Consider the following 15,055-nt stretch of genomic DNA (forward strand, 5'->3'; position numbering starts at 1 on the left):
TTAGTCTGCGAATATGTCCACTGAAACATTTAAAACCTGATTTGTCAAAACACTTAAATTCATTGGGAATAAATCTGCACTGATAGAACAGTTGGACAGTTATCTAGAAACTTTTTTATTTTCTTTCGGTGCTGAGTTTTTACTTCAAGTGCTATTTTTTTATATAAAATGGAATTATTCCAAAGTTCTAGTAGTCCTGAGTGCTAGAAAAAACAAACTGTGCTTTGTATGGTTTCTATCTTTTTGGGGAGCAGGCAGTATGACTCTTTAAATTAATAAAACTGCAATTACATGTATTGTTTTAATTAACTTTATATGAATAGAGTATTAGTAGTACAGCAGAAATGAGATCAGAAAAATTCCTTTCTCCAAGCGACTGTCTTTTGTCTGATGCCCAGTAAAATAGTGGGATAATGAAGGGAGAGCTTGTTATATATATTGTAGTTTATATTGCTTTATATTGATGCCTGTAGAGCAGAAGATTTGATAGTTGACTTTTTTTTGGAGAAGAGTGAACATAATGCACCTTTAGTTATGTTTTGAAATGATCATTCCAGAATGAAGATAAAACAGCAAATGAAGTAGCCTTGGTTTTAATATTACTAAATTTTGAAATTTCTTGATTTTTCTGCATGTTTTTAAGTGTGGCTGGATGACAGGTACGTTTCTAGTACCCAAGATGCTTGCATATTTTCTCATGTATTACATTATAATAGTAGTTTTGCTTATTTGATTTCTCAGTTATTTTCAATTACCTTAATTTTGCTTTATTGCTGGTAGTAACAAGCAGCTGAATTCATTGTATCTTTTTCCTCTTTGCTTGTCAGCTAGTCACTTCAGATGAAAATACCGGAGTTCTTAAAACTTAATTCTAAATTCTGTTGGGTAAATCTCTTCGCAGGAGTGTGCTGTTGCTGTGCTGCTTTGCGACCTCGCTACAAGCGTCTGGTAGATAACATATTTCCTGAAGATCCAAAAGTGAGTGATGACTTAAAATTTTTAAGGAATTGGCATTTGAAAATTTTTGGTTAGTAACTAATGCTTTAGCAATTACTTTTTTTTATTATTTCTTATTTTCTATTTTAACATTTTACATTAAATTCTGCTTTAGCACTTCATAGCTTTAAAATAGAGGCTAGCAGAATAATTTAGCTGGAAAGGGAATTCTGCAGGTCATCCAGTCTAATTCCCTTTTCAAAACAAGGCTGTGCATATTGAAGAGTGAAATTGGTATGTTTTGTTTACAGAAACGGAGATTTAATTAAGCAGGGTATTCTGCAGCAGAAGTAGCCCATAACTACTTAGAACCACAAACACTTGTTACGATTGCAGGTGTGAATATCTTCTGTTTTTCTACAAGATTTTAGTTTTCTTACTCTTGATATATTGACTATGTAAGTTTTTATAATTCTGGTACTACACCTGTACTACACCTGATCACTGTTGTGATCCAAAAAGGTGGTTTGTTGTTGTTTTTTAATTTCTCTGGTTATTCATGTACAGTTTTTTATTTTGCTTGAACAGTTTTTGAACTCTATTACAGTCCAGCTCTTACTCTCTGTGAAAATAACTAACTTCTGTGTTACTATTTAGTAATGCCTGTATCTGTACATAGTCACATCGTGGTTCAGACTAATCGAGAGCTTATATTTGTGCTGCTGTATTTTTTTAAATGTGTTACCAGGCTTTGTTATCTTTTATTATGGTAGAAGTAAGTAGAACTGTCAGTATTTGTATAACATTTGGCTTATATCTTATAACGCATGTGGGCTTTTCTTTAAAATATGTTATTACTGAGTACTGGTTACTATATAAGTGTACGTTACTGGCTTCAAAGAAAATGTTTTCCATGTATACAGTATGTTGAAAGCATTAGAACTGATGACATATCTCACTAAATACCTTCTTTTGGAATACCTGTTCCCCCCAAGATAGTTGCTTCATTTCTGTAATATTATACTTAATTTTTTTATGTTGCTGATTTTTGCAGGTAAGCTATTGGCAATTTTGCTCAAAAGTTAGGGGTTTTTTTCAGTAGCTTATTCCCATCTGTATGGCTCAGATCTTTAAATGTTGAGCAGACAAAAAGAAAAACATTTCAAAAGCTTTATACTTTGCATGAACTTTTTTATTTTATATTTTGTGTGTCTTTTTAGGATGGTCTTGTTAAAGCTGATATGGAGAAGCTGACTTTCTATGCGGTTTCTGCACCAGAAAAGCTGGATCGAATTGGTGCTTACTTAGCAGAGAGGCTGAGCAGAGATGTCGTCAGACATCGCTACGGGTAAGAAAATAAGTCACAGCATAAAAAATAGATGCTACCAGGGAGCTGCATTTCATCATTTGTTCTGATCGCGTTTAGGAGGTAAGACAGATCCAGCCCCTTCATGGTGAGTTAACCTTGGCTGGCTGGTGCCCACCCAGCCGCTCCTTCACTCCCTCTCCTTGGCAGGACAGGAGGAGAAAATAAGATGGAAAAGCTCGTGGGCTGAGATAAGAACAGGGAGATCACTCACCAATTACTGTCATGGGCAAACCAGACTCGACTTGGGGAAATTTAATTTAATTTATTGCCGGTTAATAGCAGAGTAGGATAGTGAGAAATAAAAATAAGGCTAAAAATACCTTTGCCCCCCTCTCCCCCTTCTTCCCAGGTACAACTTCACTCCTGAATCCTCTACCTCTTTCCCTCTCTGAGGAGCGCAGGGGGACGGTGAATGGGGGTTGCGGTCAGCTCATAAAACTTCGTCTCTGTTGCTCCTTCCTCCTCACACTCTTCCCCTGCCTCAGCATGGGGTCCCTCCCACAGGATACAGTCTTTCACAGACTTCTCCAACATGGGTCCTTCCTATGGGTTGGTGTTCTTCATGAGCTTCTCCAGCGTAGATCCTTTCCAAGGGGTACAGTCCTTCAGAAATGGACCTGCTCCAGCTTGGGCTTCTCTCCGTGGGCTGCAGCTTCTGCCAGGAGTTTTATCCAGAGTGGCCTTTCCATGGGCTGCAGCTTCCTTCAGGGCACATCCACTTGCTCCAGTGTGGAGTTCTCCACAGGCTACAGTGTGGATATCTGCTCCCCACAGTCCGACATCGGCTGTAGAGGGACAACTTGTGTCACCATGGCCTTCACTACGGGCTACAGGGGAATCTCAGCTCCAGTGCCTGGAGCACCTCCTCCCCCTCTGTCTTCACCAACCCTAGTGAACATAACTGTTTCTCACATTTTTCTTACGCCTCTCTAACAGCTGCTTTGCAACATTTTTTCATTTTCAAATGTGGTCTCACAGAGGTGCTACCAACGTTGCTGACAGACTCAGCTTTGGACAGCGGCAGGTCTGTCTTGGTGCCAGCTGGAGCTGTCTGACATGGGAGCAGCGTCTGGTGTCTTCTCACAGGAGCCACCCCTGCAGCCCACCTGCTACCAAAACCTTGCCGTGCAAACCCAGTACACCCCTGAATGTCATTCAGGGTATTAGGAAGTGGGGATAGCTTTTTTTTCAGCCCTTTTTGGCTAAATTGTATTTCAATGTGAACTTTAAAACTCTGTCATACTCTTAAGTTCTATTTGAGCTAGAAATTTGAAAGATTGTAGAGCCAAAGAGGGAGAAGATTTTAAAGAATGTGGAAATGGAGTAGGAAAATGCTGAGTCTAGGAAGTGGCAATATCCATCACAGGCCATCATTATTGGCCTTCGTGATGTCGAAAGCTATTTTTATAACTTTATAAAATGGATTAATGGCCATTCTTAATTTTGTTCCCTGCTTTTCTGTACTCTTTTTCATTTACTTAGCATGTTGTCTGACTGTGCAGGAGCATGAATGAGTTGTTTGCTTTTCGTACTGGGATTTGGATAGACAGAGGGGCTGTAGACTAGAAAGCTGGGATTTATAGCTGGAAATAAAATGATAAATGTAGCATGTGTTTATGTGAATCCCTCTAATTCTCAGGTATGTTTTAATTGCCATGGAGGCATTGGACCAGCTTCTAATGGCTTGCCATTCTCAAAGCATAAAACCGTTTGTCGAAAGTTTCCTTCATATGGTGGCCAAGCTTCTGGAATCGGGCGAACCAAAGCTGCAAGTTCTGGGAACTAATTCTGTGAGTAAACTCAGATACTAAACCAAATCAGGATAAATCTTTGCTTATGTGCTACAGGAAAGTAGTTTCAGAAGTCACAAAGAATCTGCCAGTTAACGGGAATTGAGAAGATTCTGTATGTGGCAGGTTATACCATTTGGGCCTAAACACAGAGCAGATACCAGCTGGAGGCAGAAAAACTGTTTCCTTTCAATCTCTAAAATTCTTTTGATGGCTGGGCTCATCCCCTGCAGAAATAACTACTTCTTTTGGAAGGAACAGGAAAGCTGTTCTGTGAATTCACATTTTGAATCTTTAAACAGACCTCCTGAAGCCATTGTGTAGGTAAGACAGTGTTTTCTTCCTCTCCAGCAACAACAGCGATGGTGTGAGGAGGAGGAAATAACATCCTTCTCTGCAGCACTGACACTACACAGGAAGATTCCTGTTAGCCAAAAAGTAGCCGGGAGGCAAACACTTTTGGTATTACAACCTCACCATCTTATTAACTTAAATATTTCAGGATTTAAATCCAGGCTTGAAGGGCATAACTAAAAGCATGAAAACAAAGGTTAGGAGGTCTAGTTTTCAAAACAGAGTGATGGTGCAATCAGTATTAGAGTTCTGTCATTCTTCCCTTCTAACCACTGCATTTCCAGCTGATATAGTAGGAATCTCATAAGTTCCTGGATTGTTATGTGGACTGTTTTCACTTAGAGTGATTGCTTTTACCTGAGTAAAAAAGTAATGCTTGCATTTCTTATACATTCCTACCAGTGTGGGGTTTCGTTGTGGATTCTGTAAAACTGTTGGGCTTTCGTTTGGGCATGATTCCCAGTTGATGGAATTAAATGGAGTTGCAGTTCAGGGAGACAGGAGGGTGTAGTAGAGAGAGGATACTCTGGACCAGGATTTTTTATTATGGTGGAACACAGAGTTCTTGCTCCGATCTAGGGGAAGAGTGTCCCTTTATGCTCTAAACTAGCAGGGTAGCTTTACCGAGGCTAATAAGATACATTTATTTATTTATTTTAATATCTTTGAGCCAGACTACCCTGCTGCTTTTGATTTGTTTGTATAATAATGCCTGGGCAAAACCTCTTATGAAAATAGCTTTGGAACTTATTTCCTGGGCTGCCAAATGGCAGGATGTACGATCAGTTTCCAGTTGTTCAAAATCCTTGTTGGCAGTTACTGCCAGCCTCCGCTTTGATGTACAAGACACACGTCACTTCCGAACAAATGTCACTGAACAGAACTCTACCTTATGGTAATTTGTTTGATATCCCTGTCAGTTCCTAATGAAGCCGCCTATGAGCAAAGCAGATCAATGGACTTCCGAAATTAGGAGATAATTTGTATTTGTTTGTTGTAAAACTCAGTAACCAAAAAAATTAAGTTTTCCTAAATAAGATGTCAAGTTCCATGAGAAGGGTAAATCTACATGGCTCTTCAACAGTATTGCAAAGGCTAATTTTAGCCTAATTATGCTAATTTCCCTAGGTGCCTTCTGTAGTCAATAGAGAGAAAAGCTGGAGTCTTTTTCTGTTGACTCAAGAGGAGCAAAGTGTATTGGTGCTGACAGCTTGTCTGTTACCAAGGACACTGACCTACTCTGCTCTTCAATAAATTTTGCCGGACATGGAGAAAGTTTGCCATCAAATTTAGCCTTTCATAGATTTTCCTCTCCTCCTGAAGGAAATAAATAAACAAACACACACACACGGAAAAAAAAAAAATAGCAGAGATAGTAGAGTGGCTGAATAATGTTGCATGTTATTCCGATGTACGGCTTTGGAGTGGAAACTGGTATTGTCTGGAAGAGAAGAATAAATTGTATATGAAGTAAATTTCTTTAAACTGGTGAAAAGTCTGACAACCTTTGGAAAGGTTTCCATAATATTTGTAGGTTAAACTCAGTTTCAGGCCAGTACAAATTATAGTCTGTTAACACTTAAAAAGATAAGGAATATGATTGTGGCTATAAGTAGATCTTGATTATTTTCCATCCCAAAGCTGACTTTCAGAGCTTCACTGGGATAGAAAAGCAGTGATGTCTTTCAAGCATGATTCAACTCTCTTACTTGAGCTGTAGTTTTTTTTTCAGCCTTACAAACAAATTTTGCTTCAGCTGTGGGGCCTCCTGTGATTGCTCAGAAGTCAGGGTTTCAAGTGAAACCAATCTGTGTTCTGAATGACTCAGAGTAGTTTAAAGTCTCGGAAAGATCTGGAGCTCCTACTGTCTTCCAGGTTTTTTTCCTTGACTTCCAAATATCTGGTTTTGGATGCAGAATTTGTTCTACTTGGTGCTCTATATCTTACAAAAAATGAAAGTTTCATTCAGTGTTTGACTTCTTAAATTCTCTATTGAAGTTAAATTTCATTTTTTAAGTTGATTTACTTCTAAAAAGCAAGTCTGAAGATTACTGTTTTGGAAAAACAATTGTTTTTCATTTATGTTCTATTATGCCCAATGTTCAGGTTATGTATAATTAATTCCTATACGTTTTTATATGTTGCGTATGTAAATTGTGTTAGCTTGTTTCCTGTAGCAACAATGATTTTTTTATAACATAGTTGTAAATCTACTTATAGGCAGATACTCGAAAACAGGTGAAATTCAATAGTGGTTATGTTGAATTATATTTTTTTAAGTAGACCAGATTTCAAATTGGCAGTGTCTATGAAGTTTAAAATGTCTTTTTCTATCATGGAAGATATTTTTATTAATCGTGTGCTAGGATAGCATATGCTGGTGAGGAAACTGAAAAAACGTGGTGGGAAAAAGTGAGATTTCCTTGGCTTAAGTAGTACAGAATCTGAAGGCTGATTGTAACAAGCTTTTACTTAGAAACTTATGGCCATGCTAAATTTCTCTCTGTAACCATTTTACAGAATTTCAGTAACCAAATATCATGTAAAACATTTCTATCTCTCATGTACAAATAATTAAATGTATTGCTTAGTTCCATAGTAGTTATATTACTAGGTTGGAATGAATTAATTATGCTTGTTCTTCCTGTCTAGGGATGAACAGCATTAAAATCTTTGAACTTGTGCTCAAATTTTTTTGGGATGCGAGAATTTTTAAGATTATTTTTAATTTTCTGTCAATGTTTTTTAGAGAGGGTCCAGAAAATTTCTTTAATGAGCAGCTGGTCAAAAACAATGGGGTGCGTAATTTAGTACAACTTTCATCTTAAACTATGTTGACATAACTCAGTTGAATACAAAACATTTTAAGCTAATTTGGAATGTTGATGGGGTGAATTCTTCTTTGTATTTTAGTAGTAAAGCATTGCTTTTTCATCTGAAAAACAGCAGATATATGTAGAATCCAGTATAATTATTAATTTAAAATTATCTACCACGAATGCTTTCTTTAGTTGGTAGGGTGCTTCGTTTTAGAAGGGCAGTTTCTTCTTAAGAGCAGTGAAATAATGATACCATCAGTGACGGTGTTGGGTTTCCTGTGCATGAGAAGGTGACTGTTGTTGCTAGTTGTCATCGTTTGTTATTTAAAAGAAGAGAAGCAGTATCCCAAGTGGAAACGTCACCAGTCAGTGCCTGATATAACAAGAAGATTTTTATATTTGTTAGTGTTGGCTTGTAAAAGCGGTTGGTTTTGGCAGGATTGAAATGTATGTATATGTAAAAATAGTATAAATGTCAAGACTGTGAAATTAAAGAATGTCAGAATTAATATTCCCAGTAGAGTTCTCATTTTGTTTGTCTTGTCTGCAGCATCCTAATCTGCAAGTATGGGATGGAAACTTGTATTTATTACAAGATGCTTCTTTCATTCCATGTACCAATACTGAATTATGTGCTAGCAGTGATTTAATACGCTATGAAGTATTTCATCTCGAGGATCCCTGCTCTGTCTTTCTTTATAGGAGTTAAAGGTACAGAGAGACAGAATTACACAAAGCACTTTTCCTCATCCTGTAGGTTATTACATTATCTTCTAAATTCTATGTCTGCATCTGCTAGAATTTGAGTGATGCTGGATAAATCGCTTTAGGTCATCCTTTTAGGGTCATTCACAGTTAAGTATTGCTTCCCCCACCTCATGCTCACTCTCTCTGGTCGTGCGTTACTCTCACCTGTAAGCCAGCGTACTGCTACAGACTTCATCACACAACTGCACATGTGGCGTTCAGGATAATTTTCATCCAAGTGGCATGAAGTAAAGTAGAATATGAAGCTATCCATCCAATTCCAATAAAATTCAAAATGAGAAGTGTCAGGTGACCTTAACAATTAATAACTAAATTAAATCACCAATTTCTATTGTTATTATTTTATTCTATTGTTATTATATCTTGTTATTATTTATTGTTATCATTTTAGTACTGTGCTTGTGAAGTTAATGTATAAATCCAGTGTTTGAAACTTTTCTGTTTAGAAGAGTTGAAGTGTTTGTCCTTTTTGCACTCCTTTGGTGAAGTATGTACATACATTCACACACTTCTCATTAATGCTGTACTGTGTAGTTTACAAGAGTCTTATGTTTATAGGATATTCTGTCTTCCTGTGTGATAGTTTCCTAATAATGATATACAGTACCTTTGTCTATAAAAGACAGTAACTATCAGCATCCCCTTTCCCCTGTCTGAAACATGAGAAAATTGCAGGCTGTGGAAGACAGACTTGGGAGCTTAAATATTAGGAAAAAATACTGCTCAGATCCAGCCTACATTTTTTACAGGGGAATACTTTAAATACCACAACTCAAGACTAATAGGATGCATGCTGTTTGTCTGTTCTTGAATTGCTGCAAAAAACAGGGTGGTTTAAAAATAATGTTTTTTCTTCTACTGTACTGGATACATCAGAGTGATAGAACAGCATAAATATATATAAGAAATTATGTCTGTAGGAATTTAAGTTGAGAACTTGCATGATTTACAGGGCTCGCACAGTCTCTCTCTCCCTGGTAATATCATCCTACTTTCTTGACTCAGTCTGGAACAAACATCTTCTGAATAGATAATGTGTTCCTTCTATATTTCCTGACAGATTTATAAGTTTTTATGCTGATTGAATTTTATTGTTTTCAAAATTATTGGAAGCAAGATATTACCAGTGTAAGTTCCTATTTGTACTGTCTGTATTGTACAGATATAGAACATGTGTACTGGTAAAATTTCCATAAATTACCAGTGGGTGATTGCAAGCACTTACTATGACTGAATGACATGTTTACATTTATAAAAGCTTTGTAAGTATATCCTAGGCATGTGCATGAACTTTTGTAAGAGTTTTGTCCTTTTTTAGGTTGAGTAGTTTTTATATTTGAAGTATGCTTGAAAATATCTTAGATGCTTAGGAGTAAAATGTTCTTTACTTAACAAAAATAACACCCTAGGAGCACCACTGCTAAGGGAAAAGTATAGACTATGTACTGTAATACATAGTATACAAAAGTATAGACTATATACCCGTAAAACCTTAAAATTTCTATAATGAAATGGAATTGTATACTTTACTGAATGACAGTGCAACTCAAAGCAGTGTTATCACAGTTAGCTTTCCTGTGGCCTAAATGTTCAGTCGTCTGAATGCTAATCCTGCAATATGCTTCAGAAATGCTTTATGTTCAATGAGTGATTTTTTTTTTTTATATTTTTTTTTTTGTTATACACATGAGGAAATAAAAAAATTTTGCCCTTTCTGGACATTTTACTGCATTTGCCAGTTTGAGAGGTAGAACTTCTGGGTATTTACTTCCCTGCTACAAAGCTACATCATGAAATGTCCAGGGGGAGAGAGTGAGTCCCTGACACTTTCTTGCCCTAAATTCATTATTTATTCTTACAAAGCAATTTCTTGGCACAATAAACCTTTCTTATAGCAAAACAGTTATTAGAGTTATATTACATTTTCATCTTGGAAGATCCTGTCAATCAATTAGTTATATATTTTAGATAACATTAATATGCTAGTATTAAATGCCAGATGAATTAATATTCTCATGGCCGCTCCCATACTGTTTTGTGTTCTTTAAACTTGCTTCTATTCTTTTACACTTGCTTCTATTCTTTTACATGCTTTTATGGAAGTTTACTGGGTGAATCAATTATAGACTTGAATGTCTGGAAAATACTAAGATCATATTGACCTTTTTTTTTTTTTTTTTTACCCTTGGACTTTATTAAATTGTAAGGACTAATTAGGTTCCTGTCTTCAAAAAAACTTCAGAAAAATCTATTTCTGTTTTGTAATTAACAAGTCCATGAAACAAACCAGTGAGAGGTAAGACAATTAAAGCATTTTCCAGGGTCTCTTGGGAAGGAAATGATCATTTTTATAACTCACTGTATTGAAAAAAATGTGGTTGCTTTTTGTGGATTGTCTTTCAGACTCTGGCAGTCGACTATACAGAATTGTTTTTTGACTGTATGTCACTTTCTTCTCACCTGACTATACAGGATATTCTCTACAGAAGGACATCTAAAATGGACTAGTGTTATACAATTTTGCTCAGGTTTCCGTCATTGCTGAGAATAGTTTTATAAACTGTATGATTTTCAGCTGCGCCTGTAGCTTTCAGTGGGTGAGCTGGCAGTGCAGTTGAAAAGGATAAGTTTTCTAGATAAAACAGAAAACAAGACTTTTAAAAGAGCAGAAAAGGGGGCGGAGTTTTTTTTTTCTGAAATACACAGCTTTCAGCTTGAAAACTACTTCAAAACCTCCACAAATCAGTATGCTGTAGATTATGCTAAAGTGCTTTGGGCTTGTCTAGATGTGTGTGGGCAACGCGCTGATAAAAGCAGGTTCTACATCTCGGAAGGTGAACAAGAAATGCCTCAGCCTCTGCTTAGTTAGCAACTGGTAAGAAGAATAGTGGAGAGGGAAAAAGCGGAGGGATCTTAATGGGATATCTCTCTGCTTCAGGGCAGAACCAGCACTATGTTAAGCCTTGCTTTTCCCTTTTTTTCTTCCCCTTTGTAGCCTGTTCTTAAAACTGTCAGTGATGGAGAATCCAAAAGGTCTTTAGGCGGTTTGCTCGCTATAGAAATGAGGAGTTTTTTTAACATCTAACTTAGGTAGCCTTTGCTTCAGTGTAAGCCCATTATTGCTTTTCCTTTTACCATTGGACAAAGAAAACTATTTACTTCTTTTCTTTTTATAGGTGTCTTCTGTACTTCCATAAGACTAATATCTCTTAGGTAGCTCTAGACTAGATAATTTAATGTCTTTCGGTCTTCTTGAACAGGCGTTTATCTAAAGCTTTGTTCATCCCCTGAATAATTGAAGGACTGCATCAGTTAATCACCATCTTCAGCTGTGATGCTTCACCTGGATGCAATGCTTCATCTAAGGGCTTATTAGTGCCAATTAGATGGCAAAAATTTCTTCATAGGTGTCACAGGTGATATGCATCTATCACAATATATTGTTTTATTTTTTGTGCCACTATAAAGACATTGACTTTCGTTGAATGTGCAGTTTATTATAACACTAAGTTTCTTTTCTGCATTCAGCTGTGTCTGGCTTATATTTGTACAGCTGTCATAAATGGTATTTTGCATTTGTCATTCCTAAATTGCTCCCTTGATTTTTTCAGGTCCTATTTCCAGTTTGTCAAGAATCGGGCATCAAATGTGCCTACAGCTCTGGCCAGTTTAGCATTCTTTGTGAATTTGATGAGCCCGCTCTGTCATTTAAGTCTCTAGTGAAACTCAAATACTCCTGTATTCCAGACAGGCCCCTTCAGAAGTTCACTCAATACATTATTGTAGTTTGATGATTTACAAGTGTTTCTGTATTTTTTCCAAATTCTTTTGCATCTATCTTACAGGGAGTGTTTGACAGTGTTTTTCTAGCTTCCCTTTGAGAATTTTGTGTATTTTTTTGTCAACAGCATCCCTGAAGTTAAGATATGACAGATGCTGCTTCATCTGGATTCACAAAATGTATTTCCTTGTCACAGTAATAATTTAGGATGGGTTGATGTGATTTGTTCTTGACAAATCCACGTTGACTGTTACTTACCCCTTTGTTACTTTATAGATAGTTGCAAATTGGAAATTTTTTTTCAGAGTGTCTTTCTGTGAGTGGAATTAAACTTGACTGGATTATAATTCCCTGACTCCTCCTTTTTCCCTTTTGTAAAGATAGACAGAATTGACTGAATGCCTCCAAGTTTATTTCCCTTGAATTATGATAAGTCGGAATGTTGCTAGTTACTGTGATAGTGTACCATTTGATTGCTTGAACTACTCTCTACAAATACCTGAAAGGAGGTTATAGCGGGGTGGGGGTCGGTCTCTTCTCCCAAGGAACAAGCGATAGGACAAGAGGAAATGCACCAGGGGAGGTTTAGATTGGATTTTAAGAAAAATCTCTTCACTGAAAGGGTAGTCAAGCATTGGAACAGGCTGCCCAGGGCAGTGGTTGAATCACCATCCCTGGAGGTATTTAAAAGTCGGGTAGAGGTGGTGCTGAGGGACATGGTTTAGTGGTGGTTTTGGCAGAGTTAGGTTAATGGCTGGACTCGATGATACTAAGGATCTTTTCCAACCTAAATGATTCTATGAATTAGTGATGTTCGCTATTCAAGTATTAGATGTTTCTATATTGCGTATCACGTTGTATTTCATGCAATTGCCCCCTTTTATAATCATCTAAAGGAGGTTCTAGTGGGAAGACTTTAAAAGAAAACTCTCCAGTTTAACTCTCTGAAGTTAAATATTTAACTCTTGTCAAATCTGGATTCTTTCCTAATGCAGTGTTTTACGTTACTTCTTACATGAAGCTTAGTATTCATTATTCTCTTTTGGGAAATGGTATCAAAAGCTTTTTAAATGTATTTCATTTTCCAGTTTGTCAAATTTGCCAACATTGAGGAAGACACACCTTCATACCACAGACGCTATGACTTCTTTGTGTCTCGATTCAGTGCCATGTGCCATTCATGTGACCACGATCCAGAAATACAAACTGAGTAAGTGCCATTCTGTATGTATTACAGAAAACTGTCTTAACACATTATATAGTCTGTAATGCAGCTTTTGTTATGATATTTAGTGGATAGTTCATTTGATAGGCAGAAAATGAAAGCCTGACTTTTTAAATAGCACCAAATATTGTAAATTTTAGGTGGCTAGAACTCCTAGAATATTGAAGTCAAACTTAACTGGAATAATGCCTGCCAAATTGCATGGATTCTCTCCAGGAAGGCACTACTTATTATTGTAAATGTGTGCGAGTTGCGTAACTCATTTGAGAAATTAATAGAGCTACTTATATGAATAGCAAAAGCATATTTTGAGTCTTCTATTTGAGAATTACTCATTAAAATTGAATTTTCATAGATGTCTGCAGTATGATACTGTGTGTGAAACTGAAATGTCTTCATGAATTAGTATTACAAATTTTTACATTATTATGTAAGCACCACAATGTGTTTTACTTCAGCTCCCCCTAGCGATGTGTTCTTTATGGGAATTGCTAATCAGCGTTTAACTCCTGAGCATTTTAGAAAACGTAAGGCTTTTCAGATTATATGATTTGCAACTCTGTTGTCACTCATCTTTGTTATTTCCATGCACTAAATTGTTCAGCCAACTAGGAAAATTCCATGTGCTGAACATCTATTCAACCCTTTGGGTGCACTGTTGTTGTGTCAGCCGCAATGCGTAAAGGATTTTTCTTAAAGCTTGCAGTTGCAAAAATCTGTGAACAGAATGAATACTGTGTACATCACTTAGGGGGGGAAAAAAAAAATGAAAAATTCCTTCCTGCTTTAGGCTTCTGGTTCGTTCCTCATTTTTTGGTCATTTGCTGCTATCTTATTGTTGCCTTATTGCTGTGAGTAGGGTTCTGCTGGAAACTTTGCCTCTAAAACGGTTAGGATTAAATCTTCCTGCTTCTCCTGTACTTTTCCCCTTGTCCCCACTCTGTTTCCCTTTGGTAAGATTATTGCAGTGAATGATTTTACAGGATGACGCCGTGATTTGTTTGGGGAGGAACTGACGGGATGGGACCAAAGGGCAGAGGGGATAGAAACTTCTTAAGCAGGTGTCACTAGTGGAGCCAGTGGATCATGCAACTACCTCATAACTTAGGCTTGTCAGGTACAGTATATTTACCTGAAGCTGATGGTCACAAGTAGTATTCATAAATGTTTTTATGAGCTTTTTGAGATTTTTACCTTTTTACGCCTAGTGAAGCTAAACCAGAATGTTAAAGTGCTTACTTAGTGTAAAACATTTCATGCAAGGTTAGGATATGAAGCTCAGCTCAGGATTCTAGTGCTGCTTTCACCTTCATTGCCCCTTGCAAATGAGAAGTAATATTAGTAATGCACTAGAACATGGAGTGAGTTAAGACACTAGTAAATCCCTGTCTCATCTATCAAATATGATCTACCACTCATAAGGATACCCCAGAGTAACATACCTCAAAACTGTGATTGCTATTGGAATAAGAGAACTGTGCTAATCTTTTGCTCTTCAGATTGTCAGCCTGCACTGTTGTCTGTGTTTCAGTTCGCGATGTTGATGTGCCCTTAGACAAGGAGGAATTTCATCCTAGTGACCTAGGACTGTACATGACCTTGATTTAAATGTAATCTCTGCTTTAATACCTATCTGAACCTTCTTTGAGGGGGATGAAACCTTTTCTGTATGTGGTGAAATTTGATGCTGCACTTTCCTCAGTACTTCAGCTCTCATTTTTTGATCTGTAGAAGAGTAAGAATGTGAAATTAGTGCTAATGGCACTCCAATACGCAAAAGTGTGGCCTTTTTTTCCATACGTGAATGAATTTTTGCTCAGGTTAAAGAAAAGTATAGCAGTATGACTTCTTCCACATCATCCTAGATGGTTTGACTGCATTCCTTTCAAAAGAGATCTTTATGAACAGCAGTCATTCTTGGAGCTGACGTACCAGATTTGCTGTAGGTACAGAGTTAATTCAACAAAACAGATGAGCTATGACTGCAAATTACAGTTCTAACCGCAGTTATCA

The 15,055-nt window shown here is 37.0% G+C and overlaps 1 protein-coding gene across 3 annotated transcripts in view; it reads left to right on the forward strand.

The window, feature by feature from the left end:
- EFR3A (EFR3 homolog A) overlaps positions 1-15,055 on the forward strand; it is an 80,650-nt gene that overhangs the window by 23,398 nt on the left and 42,197 nt on the right. For 2 of the 3 annotated variants that reach the window (XM_074144848.1, XM_074144847.1), the window contains 4 exons: positions 902-978; positions 2,157-2,284; positions 3,945-4,095; positions 12,906-13,027. In XM_074144848.1, coding sequence (XP_074000949.1) covers positions 902-978; positions 2,157-2,284; positions 3,945-4,095; positions 12,906-13,027 — 478 coding nt within the window. Of the gene's footprint in view, positions 1-897; positions 979-2,156; positions 2,285-3,944; positions 4,096-12,905; positions 13,028-15,055 lie in introns of those variants that run through there. The other variant, XM_074144850.1, reaches the window with a different exon arrangement.

The sequence above is a fragment of the Numenius arquata genome, chromosome 3 (genome assembly GCF_964106895.1).
Source record: "Numenius arquata chromosome 3, bNumArq3.hap1.1, whole genome shotgun sequence".
Taxonomy (NCBI): Eukaryota; Metazoa; Chordata; class Aves; order Charadriiformes; family Scolopacidae; genus Numenius; species Numenius arquata.